This window comes from Elgaria multicarinata, chromosome 11, assembly GCF_023053635.1.
Source record: "Elgaria multicarinata webbii isolate HBS135686 ecotype San Diego chromosome 11, rElgMul1.1.pri, whole genome shotgun sequence".
In the NCBI taxonomy this organism is placed as follows: Eukaryota; Metazoa; Chordata; class Lepidosauria; order Squamata; family Anguidae; genus Elgaria; species Elgaria multicarinata.
In genome coordinates, this window is record NC_086181.1 from 5,012,857 (window position 1) to 5,028,702 (window position 15,846).

Sequence of the window (15,846 nt, forward strand, 5' to 3'; positions counted from 1 at the left end):
CATCCCCACCCCTCACCAGCCCATATCATCCTGCAAAACAGGAATACTTCGCCCAAGGCTATCTACTGGAGAATGGCTTTCTACCATCTGGCTCACTCGCAGATGGGTTTACATTTAGTGATAAATGTTATCCCTTTGCGGGTGGATAATTAGATAAGAGCTAGGAGAGAAAGTGAGGCAGTCTCTTGACAAAAATTGCCTTAAAATAACTATTATTCATAGGAGAAAAAGTTAATTTTTCTAAGAAGTCAAAAGATTATCAGTTGCATCTCTGCGGCCTATGATAATTTTAACTCAGTGATTTTCAAACTGGGGTTCCTCAATGAGAAGTTAAGTAATGGCAGACAAGCTTCCTGTCAGAGGGTTTTCCCACCCCATTGATCCTCCTCAAGGGTGTCACAGAAGAGGGCTGGGTGTGTTCACTCTCAACTCCTAATGGGCTACAGTGAGGTCCAACAAGCCTCACCGGTGCTCTATGTAAACTGATAGTGCACCTCAGAACTCCTCTCAGAAACGTCTGCAACAAACAAGGGAGGTTACTGGAAATGTGCAGGGGTTCTTAGACAAATATGGCAAGCATTTCCTGAAGGTAGAAAGTTTGAAAACCACTGATTTAGTCCTAATTCTTAAAGTTTAAGAAGTCAGTTTATTACTTAGTTTTAAAAACATATATACAACATATATACATATATACCCTACAAGCCCTACATGGCTTGGGACCGCAATACCTGATGGAACGCCTCTCCCGACATGAACCTACCCGTACACTGCGCTCAACATCTAAGGTTCTCCTCCGAGTGCCTACTCCGAGGGAAGCTCGGAGGATGGCAACAAGGGAGAGGGCCTTTTCGGTGGTGGCCCCCTGACTGTGGAATGATCTCCCCGATGAGGCTCACCTGGCACCAACATTGTTATCTTTTTGGCGCCAGGTCAAGACTTTTCTCTTCTCCCAGGCATTTTAACAGCATTTAACAACGTTAAGTTTGTTTTTAATGGACCCCAGAATTGTTGTTTTTAAATGGATACTGTTATTTTATACTGTTTTTATGTTTTTTTAATTTTTGTATACTTTTAATGTTTACTATTTTTAATTGTTGTAAACCGCCCAGAGAGCTTCGGCTGTGGGGCGGTATATAAATGTAATAAAATAAATAAATAAATAAATATACACACACAGAATAATGATAAAAACACATACACGCACACATCATCACCCTCATCATGATAAATTAAAAAATAAAACTCACGCCTTGCAAGCCACATCCTTCCCAAATCAAGAACCCATTGAGTAGAGGATCTCCTCTGAGTAGTCCTCTGTCCTCAATAGACACCACGTCAATAGGAATCCCAGATCACGTACCCTTTGTCTGCTGCCCCCTTCTATGACCCATTGAGTAGAGGATTTCCCCTGATACTACTCCTTTCTAAAGAGGAATCCCCATTCCTTGGGGAGCCAACTGACCTACATTCCCAGCCACTGGAAGCTACTGCCGACCAGGAATTTACACACAGCTTCCCGTGCTTCCCTCCAATCAGATCCACTGCAGCAGCAGTTGAGCCCATCTATAAAAGCAGGCGCACTAGAAAGGAGCCAACTCTCCAAGCAGAAGGAAACCCAGTGGCAAAGTGTCTCAGCCCCAATGGCAAAGCGTCAGGACACATGCAAGTTAATCAACTGGGCGAGACTAGCAGCAGGGCGAGGAAGCCAGGGCAGTAAACTCTTCCTTTCCCTACACACATTAATAACTTTAAATTAAAACAAACAAGCAAGCAAGCAAGCAAACAAACACTAAGCTCTAAATAAACTCCCTACCTTCTCCCAGTAACAAACTCCTTGTAAACAACCCTATAACAGCAATAACAATAAAAAACCCAAGTTATGAAGGTAGAAAGCCAGCAAAGGTGTGGGGGCTTCCCCACTGTATTGCACTGAGTGCTACATGTACGATTACCTGCCTGCTGGACAGAAATCATGGGTGTGTGCTCGGTGTAATGAGCTGCTGGCTCTCAGAGAACAAGTTCGTTCCCCTGAGGCCAAGGTTGCTGACCTGGAGAAGCTAAGAGAGGCAGAGAGATTGATAAATGAGACCTTCAGGGACCGAATAGTGATGTCCCACTCCATCGGTGACAGCTCCTCTGCAGTCATGGAGAATGCAGGTCTCGAGGAAAGGGGGTGTCACTCCAAGCAAGAGGGAAATGATCCCTCAGAAGAGGCCCATTCCTCAGAAGGTGTGCAAATATCCTCTTGCACCAAGGATGTGCCTCTGGAGGGAGGGGGGCTTGTGGTAGTGAGAAATTCAATCATTAGGCACATAGACAGCTGGGTTTGTGATGGGTGTATAGACGGCCTGGTGAATTGCCTGCCTGGAGTGAAGGCTGCGAATATCCCATGCCATCGAAATAGCACAGTAGAGAGTGCTGGGGTGGAGTCAGTTGTTGTGGTCCATGTTGGTACCACCCATGTGGGGAAATGTAGCCGTGAGGTCCTGGAAGCCAAAGTTAGGTTGCTAGGCAGGAGGTTGACATCCAGGACCACCAAGGTGGCTTTCTCTGAAATGCTACCAGTTCCACACGCAAGGCCAGCCAGCCAGGTGCAGCTGAGAAGGCTCAATGCCTGGATAAGACAGTGGTTCAGGGAGGAGGGGTTCAGATTTGTTAGGCACTGGGGAACATTTTGTGGCAAGCCGGGCCTGTACAAGAGGGACGGGCTATACTTAAACCAAAATGGAACCAGACTGCTGGCGCTGAATAAAAAGGGTGGCAGAACAACTTTTAAACTAAATCCTGGGGGAAAGCCGACAGGAGCTGGGAAGCATCCGGTTCGGGGTAAATCATCTGAAGGAGACAAATCTGAAAATGTTTTTGATTGTCCCAATGTAGAAGGGGAGCAAATAGGCCAAGAGTACAGGATAGAACATGATAGCCAATCAAAGAGGCTAAAGTGCAACATGATAAAAGGGACACGGCAGAGACATCTGGAGAAGGACACCGTGTGTAGCCGTTTCTATGCAAAAGCCTCTGAGCCAAAATGGGAGAACTGGAGTGCTTGGTTTCAAAGGAGAACCTGGACATAGTGGGCATTACAGAAATGTGGTAGAATGGAGAGAACCAGTGGGATATGGTCATTCCTGGATAACAACTGTACAGGAAGGACAGAGGGGCATATTGAGGGCGGTGTTGCCCTGTATGTCAAAGAGGGCATTGTGTCAAGTAGACTAGAGCACCTAAATGGGGAAGACTCTTCCACAGAAGTGCTGTAGGTAACAATACAGGGCCCCAAAACTAATGTAGTGCCAGGAACGTGCTATCGCCACCCAGACCACATTACTCAGGGTAAGCTTGAGATGGAGAATGAAATCAGGGAGGTCTCCAATTGAGCAAGTGTTATAATAATGGGTGACTTCAATTATCCTCACTTGACCGGATAAATGCATATTCCAGTCATGACAAAGAAGTTAAATTTCTTGATGTTCTAAAAGCCCTGGAACAGTTGGTCATGAAACTGACCAGAGGGGAGGCAACCCTGGACACAATCCTAAGTGGTGCTTCCCAGGACCTAATACGAGATGTAAATATCATTGAACCAATCAGGAACAGTGACCACAGATTCAATACATACTTAAGTGAGAAACTGCCCAGGAAGTCCAACACAGTCACATTTGACTTCAAAAGAGGAAACTTCTCTAAAATGAGGGAACTGGTGAAAAGAGAGATGAAAGGGGGCATCAAGAGGGTTAAATAAAGCCCTATATGGCTCAGGTCCAGGTTATCTGAAAGGCCGTATTCTCCCTTATGAGCCTGCCCGTGCTTTGAGATCTTCTGGAGAAGCCCTTCTTTCAGTCCCACCATCTTCACAGGCGCGCTTGGTGGGAACATGGGAGAGGGCCTTCTCGGTGGCTGCTCCAGTGCTTTAGAACTCTCTTCCTGGGGAAACTAGGCTGGCTCCCTCCTTGATGGGCTTTCAGAGGCAGGCTTAAACTTGTTTGTTCCAGCAGGCCTTTGGAGAGTAATCTGCCCCCACCCCCATGTACATTAATGACATGATTTTGTTGTGTTTTAAAAACATTTTTGTTTATTATTTATTTATATATATATATATATATATATATATATATATATATTGTATGTTTTAAACTTTATAAGGCCGCCTTGAGGCCCAGTATTGGGCAAAAGGTGGGATACTGCTACTACTACTACTACTACTACTACTAATAATAATAAATCTTTGGAAAATGCATGGAGCTTACTCAAAAGCACAATAATAGCTCAACTAAAATGTATTCCACAGGTTAGGAAAGGTAGCACCAAGTCCAAGAGGTCACCAGCATGGTTAACAAGCAGTGTCAAAGAAGCTATTGTAGAAAAGAGGTTTTCCTTCAGAAAATGGAAGACTTGCCCAAGTGAGAAAAATAAAAGGGAGCACAAGCTGGCACAAAGGCTATGCAAGCAAACAATAAGAGATGCGAAAAAGCATTTTGAAGACCACATTGCTAATAATATAAAGGCCAACAATAAAGAATTCTTTCAATATTTCAGAAGCAGGAAACCAGCTAGGGAAGCAGTTGGACCTTTGGATGACGATGGAGTTAAGGGAGTACTAAAGGAGGACAGGAAAATCGCAGAGAAGCTGAATGAATTCTCTGCATTGGTGTTCACAGCAGAGGATACAGGACAAATGCCTGTGCCTTTCAGGAAAGGAGTCTGAGGAACTGAGGTAAATAGTGATGACAAAAGATGAAGTTCTCAATTTTATTGACAAATTGGAAGCAAATAAATCGCCAGGCCCAGATGGTATCCACCCTAGAGTTCTCAAAGAACTCAAAAATGAAATTGCAGACCTCGTCACAAAAATATGCAACAAGTCCCTAAGATCAGCCTCTGTACCAGAGGACTGGAAGATGGACAATATAACACCAATTTTTAAAAAGGGATCCAGGTGAGATCCTGGAAATTACAGGCCAGTTAGCTTGACATCCGTTCCAGGTAAATTGGTTGAAAGCATTATTAAAGACAACATTAGTAAGCCTATAGGAGGGTAGGTCCTGCTGAAGAAGAATCAACACGGCTTCCACAAAGGCAAGTCCTGTCTCGCTAATCTTCTAGAATTCTTTGAGTGTGTCAATAGACATGTAGTAGACAGGGGTAATCTGGTGGATATTGTTTACTTGGAATTCCAAAAGGCTTTTGATAAAGTCCCTCACCAAAGATTCCTGAACTAACTTAGCAGTCATGGAATAGGAGGAGAGGTCCTCTTATGGATCAGTAATTTAAGAACAGAAAACAGAGAGTAGGAATAAATGGTCAATTCTCCCGATGGAGGGATCACTATTGGGACCAATTCTTTTCAACTTGTTCATAAGTGATCTGGAATTAGGAATGAAGTGGCCAAGTTTGCTGATGATACCAAGTTATTTAAGGTTGTCATAACACAAAGGGATTGTGAAGAGCTCCAAAGGGATCTCTCCAAGCTGGGAGAGTGGGCATCCAAATGGCAGATGTGCTTCAATGTAAGCAAGTGTAAGGTGATGCGCGTTGGGGCAAAAATCCCAGCTTCAAGTATAACCTGAATGGGATCTGAGCTGGCAGTGACCAAACAAGAAAGAGATCTTGGGGTTGCAGTGGACAGCTCAATGCAAATGTCCACCCAGTGTGCGGCACATGTAAAGAAGGCAAATTCCATGTTAGGCATTATAAGAAAACAAATTGAGAATAAAACGGCCAGTATCATACTGCCATTATACAAATCTATGGTGCGACCACACTTAGAATACTATGGACAGTTCTGGTCACACCTAAAAAACGGTATTATAGAGCTGGAAAAAGTGCAGAAAAGGGCAACTAAAATGATTAAGGGGCTGAAGCATTTCCCCTCTGAGGGAAGGCTACATCAACTGGGATTGCTTAGCTTGGAAAAAAGGAGGCTAACAGGAGACATGATAGAGGTGTACAAAATTATGCATGCTGTGGAGGGAGATGTTTTTCTCCCTCTCTCCAAATACTAGAATCTGGGGTCATCCCATGAAGGTGATTGGTGAGAGATTCAGGACAAATAAAAGGAAGTACTTCTTCACACAGCACATAGTTAAATTATGGAATTCTCTACCAGAAGGTGTAGTGATGGCCACCAATTTGGATGGTTTTAAAAGGGGGTTGGATAAATTCCTGGAGGAGAAGGCTATCAATGGCTTCTAGCCTTGATGGTCGTGTGCTAACTCCAGTATTTGTGGCAGTAATCCTGTGTGCACCAATTGCTGGGGAACATGGGTGGGAGGGTGCTGTTGCACCATGTCCTGCTTTGTTGGTCCTTAGTCGATAGCTGGTTGGCCACTGCGTGAACAGAGTGCTGGACTAGATGGAACCTTGGTCTGATCCAGCATCAGGGCACTTCTTATGTTCTTTAGTTCTATGAAACTGACTTTCTGGGTCCAGACAACTCTGATATAAGCCATCACAGAGCCTCAAAGGCTTACAGATATTATGGATAGGCATTGTGGCAAAGGAGAATGAACTGGCCAAACCTTGTATTCAGTAAATGGGGGTAATAAAACTCTACTGGGTTCCTCCCCCTTTTGCTACTTGCCCCCAGTCTGACAAATCTTCATCAGATATTAGTTATATTTGGGGGAAGACTGCAGATTTGCTCACTTGTCTTGCGAGTTTCTATGACAATGACAAAGAACACCTAATTTACAGGTTTTGAATGGGGATGTACAACTGCTCCACCAACACCTGTTTCTCCCTTGATGCAGCCCTGCCAAAACAGATGTCAACAAGCTAAAGGAATACTCCTTTGGAGTTCCTTCATATTCTGTGAGGAGAGGAGCACTTCCAGTGCCCTGCTCACCCCATTTCTCTAGTGTTTCCTGCACTCAGAAAGGCAACAATAGCCACACACGCATATTTATATGTATGTATCTGGCTGTTGCTGTCTTTCATTTTTATGGGCAGGTCCACAGCTTCCTGTTATAGCACATGCTTTACATGCAAGAGAAATCCCAGATTCAATACCAACCATTTCCATTTAAATGTTTACAGATAGCAAAGATGTGAAGGACCCCTGCTTAAGACCTTGGAGAGCTGCTGCTAGAGTAGGAAATATTAGTCTAGATAAATGAATGGTATGAACTAATGACACTAATAGCCTCAAGACTTGATTTCTGCAATGCGCTCTATGTGGGGCTGCCCTTAAAGCTGCTCCAGAAGCTGGACCTAGTGCAGAACACAGCAGCTCAGCTGTTATCAGGAGCCTCCCCTTTTCAGCATGCAACTCTTTTGCTAAGGGAACTGCACTGTCTGTCTATTCGCTATCAAGCCAAGTTTAAGGTTTTGGTACTAGTGTATAAAGCCCTACACAACTTGGGACCAGGATACCTGAGAGCCCCTTCTCCTTTATCAACCTTCCCGATCACTGAGGTCATCCGAGGGCCTGCACCTGGTGGTTCCACTTGGACCTAAGGCCAGATTGGAGTCCACCAGGAGAAGAGCCTTCAGGGTGTTGGCCCTTCTCAGTGGAACTCCCTGCCCCTGGAGGTCAGGCAGGTGCCAACACTGTGCTGCTTCTGGCACCTCCTGAAAACAGCTCTTTTCCTGGAAGCCTTCCTTGGTTGATCAGCCTTGGCTTTACCGGCACTCTATTTTTAAAAGAATAATGTTAATATCAATGCAGGAATCCACCTCAGGGATGCTTTAAGGGTGGATTCCTGCATTGAGCAGGGGGTCAGACTCGATGGCCTTATAGGCCCCTTCCAACTCTACTATTCTATGATTCTATGTTTTATTCTTCTTTTTATCTTTTGTTCATTTTATCTCTTGTTTACCGCTTGGGAATCTGTGAAGACGTGGAACAGTATACAAATGTTGTAAATAAATTATATATATATAACAAATGACTCAAGGCAAGGCAAGGCATCTTCAGCCATACTTTTCGGAAATCCCGTTTCTCAAAGTCAACTTCAGCAATTTTCTCATACTCTAGGACAGTTCTGGCGTTGTTCATCTGGAAGGGAAGGCAAGATCATTATCAGTTTCCACCATTATCAATTTAATGTGCATTAGCACTAGCATTTTCTAGGTCCTTAGCACAAATTCTAAGGTAATGACATTATATTAAATTTATAAAATGCCTATAATACAGATTATCTAGGTGTAATTCAATTTTGAAATAGAACAAAATACAATACTAAGCTCTAAAAAGCACAATACAATACAAAGCCACCACAATAAAATGCAAAATCACATACAAAGCCAACATGATTAAAATTCAGCATAAAACCAACGTGATAATAATACAGTCAAAATGAGGTGATAAAACCATCTCTGAAATTGACAGGGATTAAAAACCACCACCGTATAGCAGGGATTAAAATCGCAAAGATTTAAATACCAAGGAGAAAAAAATTCTCTTCACCAGTCGGCAAGTGATTATTTTATTGTGCTTTTCTGTTAACTACTTGATAGCCTAATAAAAAGCAGTATATAAATCTATGTAAAAAAAGTTAAATTAAATTAAATTTGGTGAAGGAAGGAAAGCAGTGTTGGTGCCAGGCAAATTTCCCTAGCGAGAGTGTTCCATAACTGGGGGACCACCACTGGGGTTACCAGAGCTGAAGTTTTGCATCTTTGGACAGGATATTTATTTATTTATTTGTTTATTACATTTCTATACCGCCCAATAGCCGGAGGTCTCTGGGCGGTTCACAAAAAGCTCTCTGGGCGGTTCACAAAACCGGGATACCAGCCTAAAGGTGTAATCCTACACTTGTTTAGACAGAAAAAAGGCCTACAGCTCCGAGCTGGGAGTTGTAGGACTTTGCATCCTAAACATGCATAGGATTGCACCCCAAGGCACTCTAAGCCACAGAGGTCACTGGAGTTGCTGATTTATTTTTATTTAACACATTTAAAACCTGTCTTTCCAAAAGACAGAAGACTGATTTTCTGCACATTTTGAATTTCATAGACAAATACCTGATACACAGAATCTTAAACCTGTACAAACTTTTGAGATTCTCTATATTTAATTAAGAATCAAATTTCCAGTGATTATACTTTTCTTGATGTATCTGAAGACACACAAACAATATTTATGAAAGTTTTCAGTGTTCTTTGTTCTATGGCACTTTTCAATTCCTGGGGAACTGTAATTAGGACTTCCTCTTCCCCTGGTGAGGCAGCTTCAACTCAAATGATTTATTTAAGGCTATTTATTTATTTATTACATTTTATTACATTTTTATACCGCCCAATAGCCAAAGCTCTCTGGGCAGTTCATCTTGCCTTTAAGTAAACAAGTCTTTCAAAGGCAGCATATAGAAGAACCCCATCAGATACAAGAAAAAACGAATACAATAAAATCAATATTAAAATGTCCAATATCAAAGCAAATCAGGGTGGAAGACCACAATCCAAGACAGAACTGATAGAGGCAGTAGGGGTTAGTCAGTGGTTCAGAGATTTCAGGCTTGGTGACCTGGCAGCTGCAGCTGGGGGTGGATTCCCTGGGGGAGACTCCCTCTTGCCCTTCGGTTCCCTGGAACCTCTTGAGCAGGGGTGCCTTCAATGGTTTCAATAAGGCCTCCCTTTCCCTCTCGGGAAAGGAGGGACAGGAAGGAGGAAAGTGGCCTCCTGTCCTGTCACTCCGGGCCTCCTGGGAGGCTGTCACCACCTACATTGCCAGGTGGTGGGGTTATCCGTCAGATCCAACGGGCCTGGTGTGGAGGCCATGTTGAGCCGAAGTGGGGGCCAATTTGGTTGCCACTCAGCTATTATCCTGGCTGCTGCCTGGCGAGGTGGGTCACAGACACTGCCATTCCCTTTGTTACCTAGAAGGCATGAGGTCCTCTGTCCAGATTGCATGGGCCTGCTGCCAGGGCTGAGCTGTTTTTCTGCTGCGTGGTCTTCTGGCATGTCTCTCCAGTGGCAGGAAGGAAAGAAATTGGGTAGAGGCTGAGCCTCCTGCTTCCCCCAGCATCCACCCATCTGCTGGATGAATGAAGCACTAGAGACCATCACACTGTCCTTCCCTCCTTTTGTTGTGGACTTTTTCATTCCTTATTTCCTTTTAAAAATAATGGCTCTCTGTGAGAGCCACGTACGGTCTGCCTCCCACTAAGAGGCAGGAGTTTAAAAACGGGGGAGGCCCGCCTCCTCCGGAAGCCAAAGATGGAGACTGCTTCCTGGCCCCAGAGGCAAGGCCTAACGCAAGCTAGCTGGTCTTTTTCACTCGACGGAAGAACTTACACTAAGATTTTTTTAATCTTCTAATGAGATGGGTAGAAGGTTTGCCCATTTCCTCCAATAGGCCCTCCTCTCCTTGAGAAAATTCCACCCACCAATCTTAACCATGGTCAAAGCTTATATTAGCACTGGTCTTATGCTAACCAGTGTTTATATAAACCAGGAGTTTGAAAGCAGGTTTAAATCTAGTTAGTTATGGTTAAGCACTGGTTAGTTGTAGCTAAAGTTGATGCTTACACACAATGATTATGGTGGATAGGAGAAGAATTGCACCAGAGAGGGAAGGGGCAAGGGAGAAGAAACACACATTTCTGTAGCCTCTTCCCCAACCATAACCATGTGTAAGTCATCAGGAATATTAAATATGCACTAGCCCTAAGTCATGTCTTGTCTGGTTCAGAAATCCATAATTTTGAGAAGTGGTCCAAGCAGATTCAAGGGCAAGGCATAGCTTCTTGCGTTTTTTGGAAGAGCAACAGTGAGTTCTTAAAGAGACCCAAGAAGTTCCATCTATAAGTTCTTTTAAAGGCAAAGTGGATGCATCTTCACCAGGCAAATGATTGCTGTGTCTTCAGTTGATGGCCCACACTCAATTGTTATGCATTACTCTTCTGGGTACAAACTGGGTTTCTGGAAATTATAAACCTATGGATTCCAACTGGAATCTAAAACTGAACTTCACATTTAGTTAAAGGCAAAACTAGCCTTGAGAGTCTTACCTCTTGCTGAGCCTGTGCATTTTTATAATCCAGTTCTAGAACTCGTTGGAAGCAGCGGCTGGCAGCCATGGCATTCCCCAGTGATAGATGGCACTTTCCCTCCCGCAGGTGTCCCTGAGAAGACAGAGAAGAAAGAAAAAACTTGATGGCGAGTGCTGCAATTGCGGATTAGCACCAGGGGAGATGCACTCATAGGGTCACATACCCTCACAAAGCTATCGTCCATCCTGACCGACTGCTGGGCATCCCCCAGTGCTTCCCGGAATTTGCCTAGCATCATGAGAGTGGCAGCTCGGTTCCCATAGTAACTGGCATTGCTAGGACATGTATCTAGAGGACATGATATAACAGGATAGTAGTTAGTAGACAGACAGAGCAGGCATTCCCATCTTAGGGCTCTTCCAGATGGAGCTTTTAAAGACTTGCCTTCTTTGAGAGACTGTTCAAGCTGAGCACATGACATCTCCTGCAGTTATCCCATTTCCTCCCTCACCCCTGGTTTCTCCTGTATTTTCTTACACAATGCTGAAAAAAACCACCTGCGGCATGGCCGTCTGAATTTGGGAGCTTATGTTGTTTTATGAGGATGTAGCTGTAATGTGATGTTCCTGGGGGACACGTTCTCATGGTTTTAGGGTTGCCAGCAGCTGCATTTATCTATTGCTCAAAGCTGATTGCACCTTCCTCTGACTCTCCGCTGCTGCAGCAGCAAATAATTCTTTTGTTTTATTCCCCCCCCCCTAAAATGGAGGGTGTTTTTTTTTTTATTCATTCCCCCATAAGTCCACAACTCTGGAAGATCAGAAATTCACTGCTGGGTCTTCCTTCATACTTCTTGATTAAAATTTAAAATATACTTTAAAACGTTGAGGCTTGTCTTGGGAGCTGAGCTAGCACTTGGCCCCACTAAATGTCTTCCCCTCGCCCACCCCGATTTTATGCAGCAGCTATACAGCAAGGAAACATTTTGGGGAGTGGAAAGGAGGAGGTGTGGCAGGGAGCAAGTGAAATGAAGAAAAAGGAGGTGGCTGGTTGCAGTCAAGGAGGAGAGGGGGAAATGGGTTGGGGGACGCTTACAGGGGAGTAAAACACAAGGCCCTGCTAAATGAATTTTAACGATAAATCACGGTAAAGGATGTTGCCGCAATGGACCTTTGATCTTCCAGAATTGAGGAATTCCAGAGAATCGAACCAAACTTATATTAAACAACAAAACAAAAAAACCTCAGCACAAAGTGGTGGAAAAGAAGCAGAGAAGAGAGGGGAGAGCTTTGGCGACGTTGTGTCGTTCTCCACCCACTGTTCCCTGGTGTGGGCAGAACATAGTGGTAAATTTTCCCCAACAGTGTGGAAAGTACCACAGCAATTCCGCTTGTAGTTTACAGTGGAAAAGCAATGTTTGGAGATGTCTCAAAGAGCCCTTATTCTGACCCACATACTCAATTGCTTTCTATTGCTTTCAATAAGACAGCAATAATTGCTTGCACCCATAAATATCTTAATACTTATTAGTTCCAATATAACGGGCCAGATCCTGAGAATCACAGTGTAGCATGAGGCACAAGTGATGCCTTGATACTACAAACATATTATAAGGCTCCCTGTATGCTGGATCAAACTGTGGAAACCTGCTGTTACATATGGACTGCTTGCCATGATTTGAGGCAAATGTGTTGCAGACCCGAGTCAAAGTCGGAAGCTTTGGTAGAGGGAAATCAATGACTTTAAGATCAGCATCAGGGTATCCCCACAGGCAAATTGCATCGGTAGTTAGATCAGCAGACCAAGCAGGCCAGAAAAGCAACCTCTCCTACAACCCCCCTTTCCCTATCATCCTCACCTATGGCTTTTGTGTAATAGTTGTACGCTTCGTTGTAATCCTTCTTGGCGTAAAAGGCATTTCCCTGCTCCTTGAAGGACTCGGCTTCTCTGAAAAACAAAAACAGAAGCAAGGCATCACATAGAGGATGTAGCAGCATCCAGCACAGTGATTGTAATCAACCATGGTGCGGATTAAGGCCAGCGGCGAGTTGACTATTAGGTTTTAAAAATATAATCAACTGGGTGAGTTGGGGGGTATTTTTTTTTTACTATGGGGAGCACATAGAACAGGAATCCCAGCCCCCATAACAAGAGCTTTAATGCCACCTATTTACATGGATGCAGAGGTATCAATGGCGTTTCCACGCAGCTGAATTATTGAAGATGGCACTTTATTTGCACCCTTGTGACTGGAGGAGACAGCCAAATTATAAGAGGGTACTATCATACTTCCTCAAGCTGAGAAGGCAGTAATTCCATTTTGCAAATAGAGGTTAACTGAACTCTGACCTCAAATATGACATATAATGCTGAAGGACTCTTCTGCACAAGATTGCTTTGAGCAAACAGAGAATCCATCTCTCAAACTCTAGTCACTGAAACAAAATGGCTATAAGTAAGGGAGTGGGGAGAGAGAGAGAGAGAACAAGCAAACAAGCAGTCCTGAATCCCCAGGCTGTGAGCTCTAGGCTGGTTTCTTCAGCAGGGCCCCACCTCCTCACTACCCAGCAAGAGCCAAGCAAATGGCATTCCTGAGTGGACAATACAGGCTATGTTAGAAAAAAAGCCAAAGAGAGAAAAAAACCAAACAATAGAGGGTTGTGTTGGGGTGTGTTAACATAGTTTTAAATTCATTCTGGTCCCAACATTGGCCACCCCCTCTGGGCTCCCGCCCCAAGGCAGCTCTCACTAGAATAGTGCAGTTCATCGGCTTGCAAACACAACAGAAACCAAGAACATTTCATCTCCAAAAAGGGCTCTTGGAGGTCAAGGCCAAGACATATACAGCTCACATTTACTGCAGCCAATCAAGCTTGGTTCAAGAAGCTAACAATAGCCCCAATTTGCCCCTTGCCTACACATACTTTAATAGGTTAAAAGGAAAGTAGCACATACAATCCAATAGGATCAAGACAGTCCAAAAGAGCAAGTTATACAACTTCAGTAGTCCAAAACTCTCTCTCTTTTCCAATCCTTCACTTAATTTTATAATTTTTAATTGTGGGTAGGTAGTGAGAAAGCAGAAGACCACATTAACCTCTGTTGACGTGTTTATTGGCTTGATACTGATTTGTTCTCACAGACCATCATTTACACCATAGTTTTAGGGGAAAGCCGACAGGAGCTAGGAAGCATCCGGTTCAGGTTAAATCATCTGAAGGAGATGAGAATCTGAACATATTTTTGATTGCCCCAATGTAGAAAGGGAGCAAGTAGGCGATGAGTTCAGGATAGAACACGATAGTCAATCAAAAAGGCTAAAGTGAAACAGGAAAAAAGGGACACAGCAGAGACATCTGGGGAGGAACACTGTGTATAGGTGTTTCTATGCAAATGCTAGAAGCCACTGAGCCAAAAATTGGAGAATTGGAGTGCTTAGTTTCAAAAGAGAACCTGGACATAGTGGGAATTATAGAAATGCCCCACCAAAGACTGCTGAACAAAATTAGTAGTCATGGAATAAGAGGAGAGGTCCTCTTATGGATCAGTAACAGGTTAGAGAACAGAAAACAGAGAGTAGGAATAAATGGTCAATTCTCCCAATGGAGGGAAGTAAATTGTGGGGTCTCACAGGGATCGGTATTCGGACCAATCCTTTTCAACTTATTCATAATCTGGAATTAGGAGTGAGCAGTGAAGTGGCCAAGTTTGCTGACAGCACCAAATTATTTAAGGTTGTTAAAACACAAAGGGATTGTGAAGAGCTTCAAAGCTGGGAGAGTGGGCATCCAAATAGTAGATGTGGTTCAATGTAAGCAAGTGTAAGGTGATGCATGTTGGGGGGTGGGTGGGAACCCAACTTCAAGTATAACCTGATGAGATCTGAGCTGGTGGTGACCAAACAGGAAAGAGATCTTGGGATTGTGATGGACAGCTCGATGAAAATGTTCACCCAGTGTGCGGCTGCTGTAAAGAAGGCAAACTACATGTTAGGCATTATAAGAAAAGGAATTGAGAATAAAACGGCCAGTATCGTACTGCCTTTATAGAAATTTATGGTGCGACCACACTTAGAATACTGTGGACAGTTCTGGTCACCACACCTAAAAAGGGATATTATAGAGCTGGAGAAAGTGCAGAAAAGGGCAACTAAAATGATGAAGGGGCTGGAACATCTCCCCTATGAGGGAAGGTTACATCAACTGGGATTGTTTAGCTTGGGAAAAAGGAGGCTAAGGGGAGACATGATAGAAGTGTACAAAATTATGCATGATGTGGAGAATGTGGATAGGGAGACATTTTTCTCCCTCTCTTAAAATACTAGAACCCGGGGTCATCCCATGAAGCTGACCAGTGGGAGATCTAGGACAAATAAAAGGAAGTACTTCTTCACACAACGCATAGTTAAATTATGGAACTCACTACCACAAGATGTAGTGATGGCCACCAATTTGGATGGATTTAAAAGGGGGTTGGACAAATTCCTGGAGGCCGGTTAGCTTGACATCTGTTCCAGGTAAATTGGTTGAAAGCAACTGATGGTTGTGTGCTGTCTCCAGTATTCGAGGCAGTAATCCTGTGTGCACCAGTTTCTGGGGAACATGGGTGGGAGGGTGCTGTTGCACCATGTCCTGCCTTATGGTCCATTGGCCACTGTGTGAACAGAGTGCTGGACTAGATGGAACTTCAGTCTGATCCAGCCTCAGGGCACTTCTGATGTTCTTCATACACCAGAGGTTGGAAACTCATGGGCATCTGGAGGCATGGGACAGGGTGCTATCAGTATGCTGATGGCTCCCAAATATATTTCTCTATGCCTTTGACAACAGTGTCAGCTAAGGATAGTGTGTCTCCTCTGAATGAATGCTTGGAGGAAAAACAATGGGATGGATGAGGAAAAACAAACTGA

General features: G+C 43.8%; 1 protein-coding gene across 1 annotated transcript in view; it reads right to left on the bottom strand.

Moving 5' to 3' along the window:
* DNAJC7 (DnaJ heat shock protein family (Hsp40) member C7) overlaps positions 1 to 15,846 on the bottom strand; it is a 55,341-nt gene that overhangs the window by 28,902 nt on the left and 10,593 nt on the right. The window contains exons 2-5 of the mRNA XM_063137994.1: positions 12,796 to 12,884; positions 11,161 to 11,285; positions 10,956 to 11,069; positions 7,922 to 7,996 (exon numbers count right to left, since the gene is read on the bottom strand). Coding sequence (XP_062994064.1) covers positions 7,922 to 7,996; positions 10,956 to 11,069; positions 11,161 to 11,285; positions 12,796 to 12,884 — 403 coding nt within the window. The remainder of the gene's footprint in view (positions 1 to 7,921; positions 7,997 to 10,955; positions 11,070 to 11,160; positions 11,286 to 12,795; positions 12,885 to 15,846) is intronic.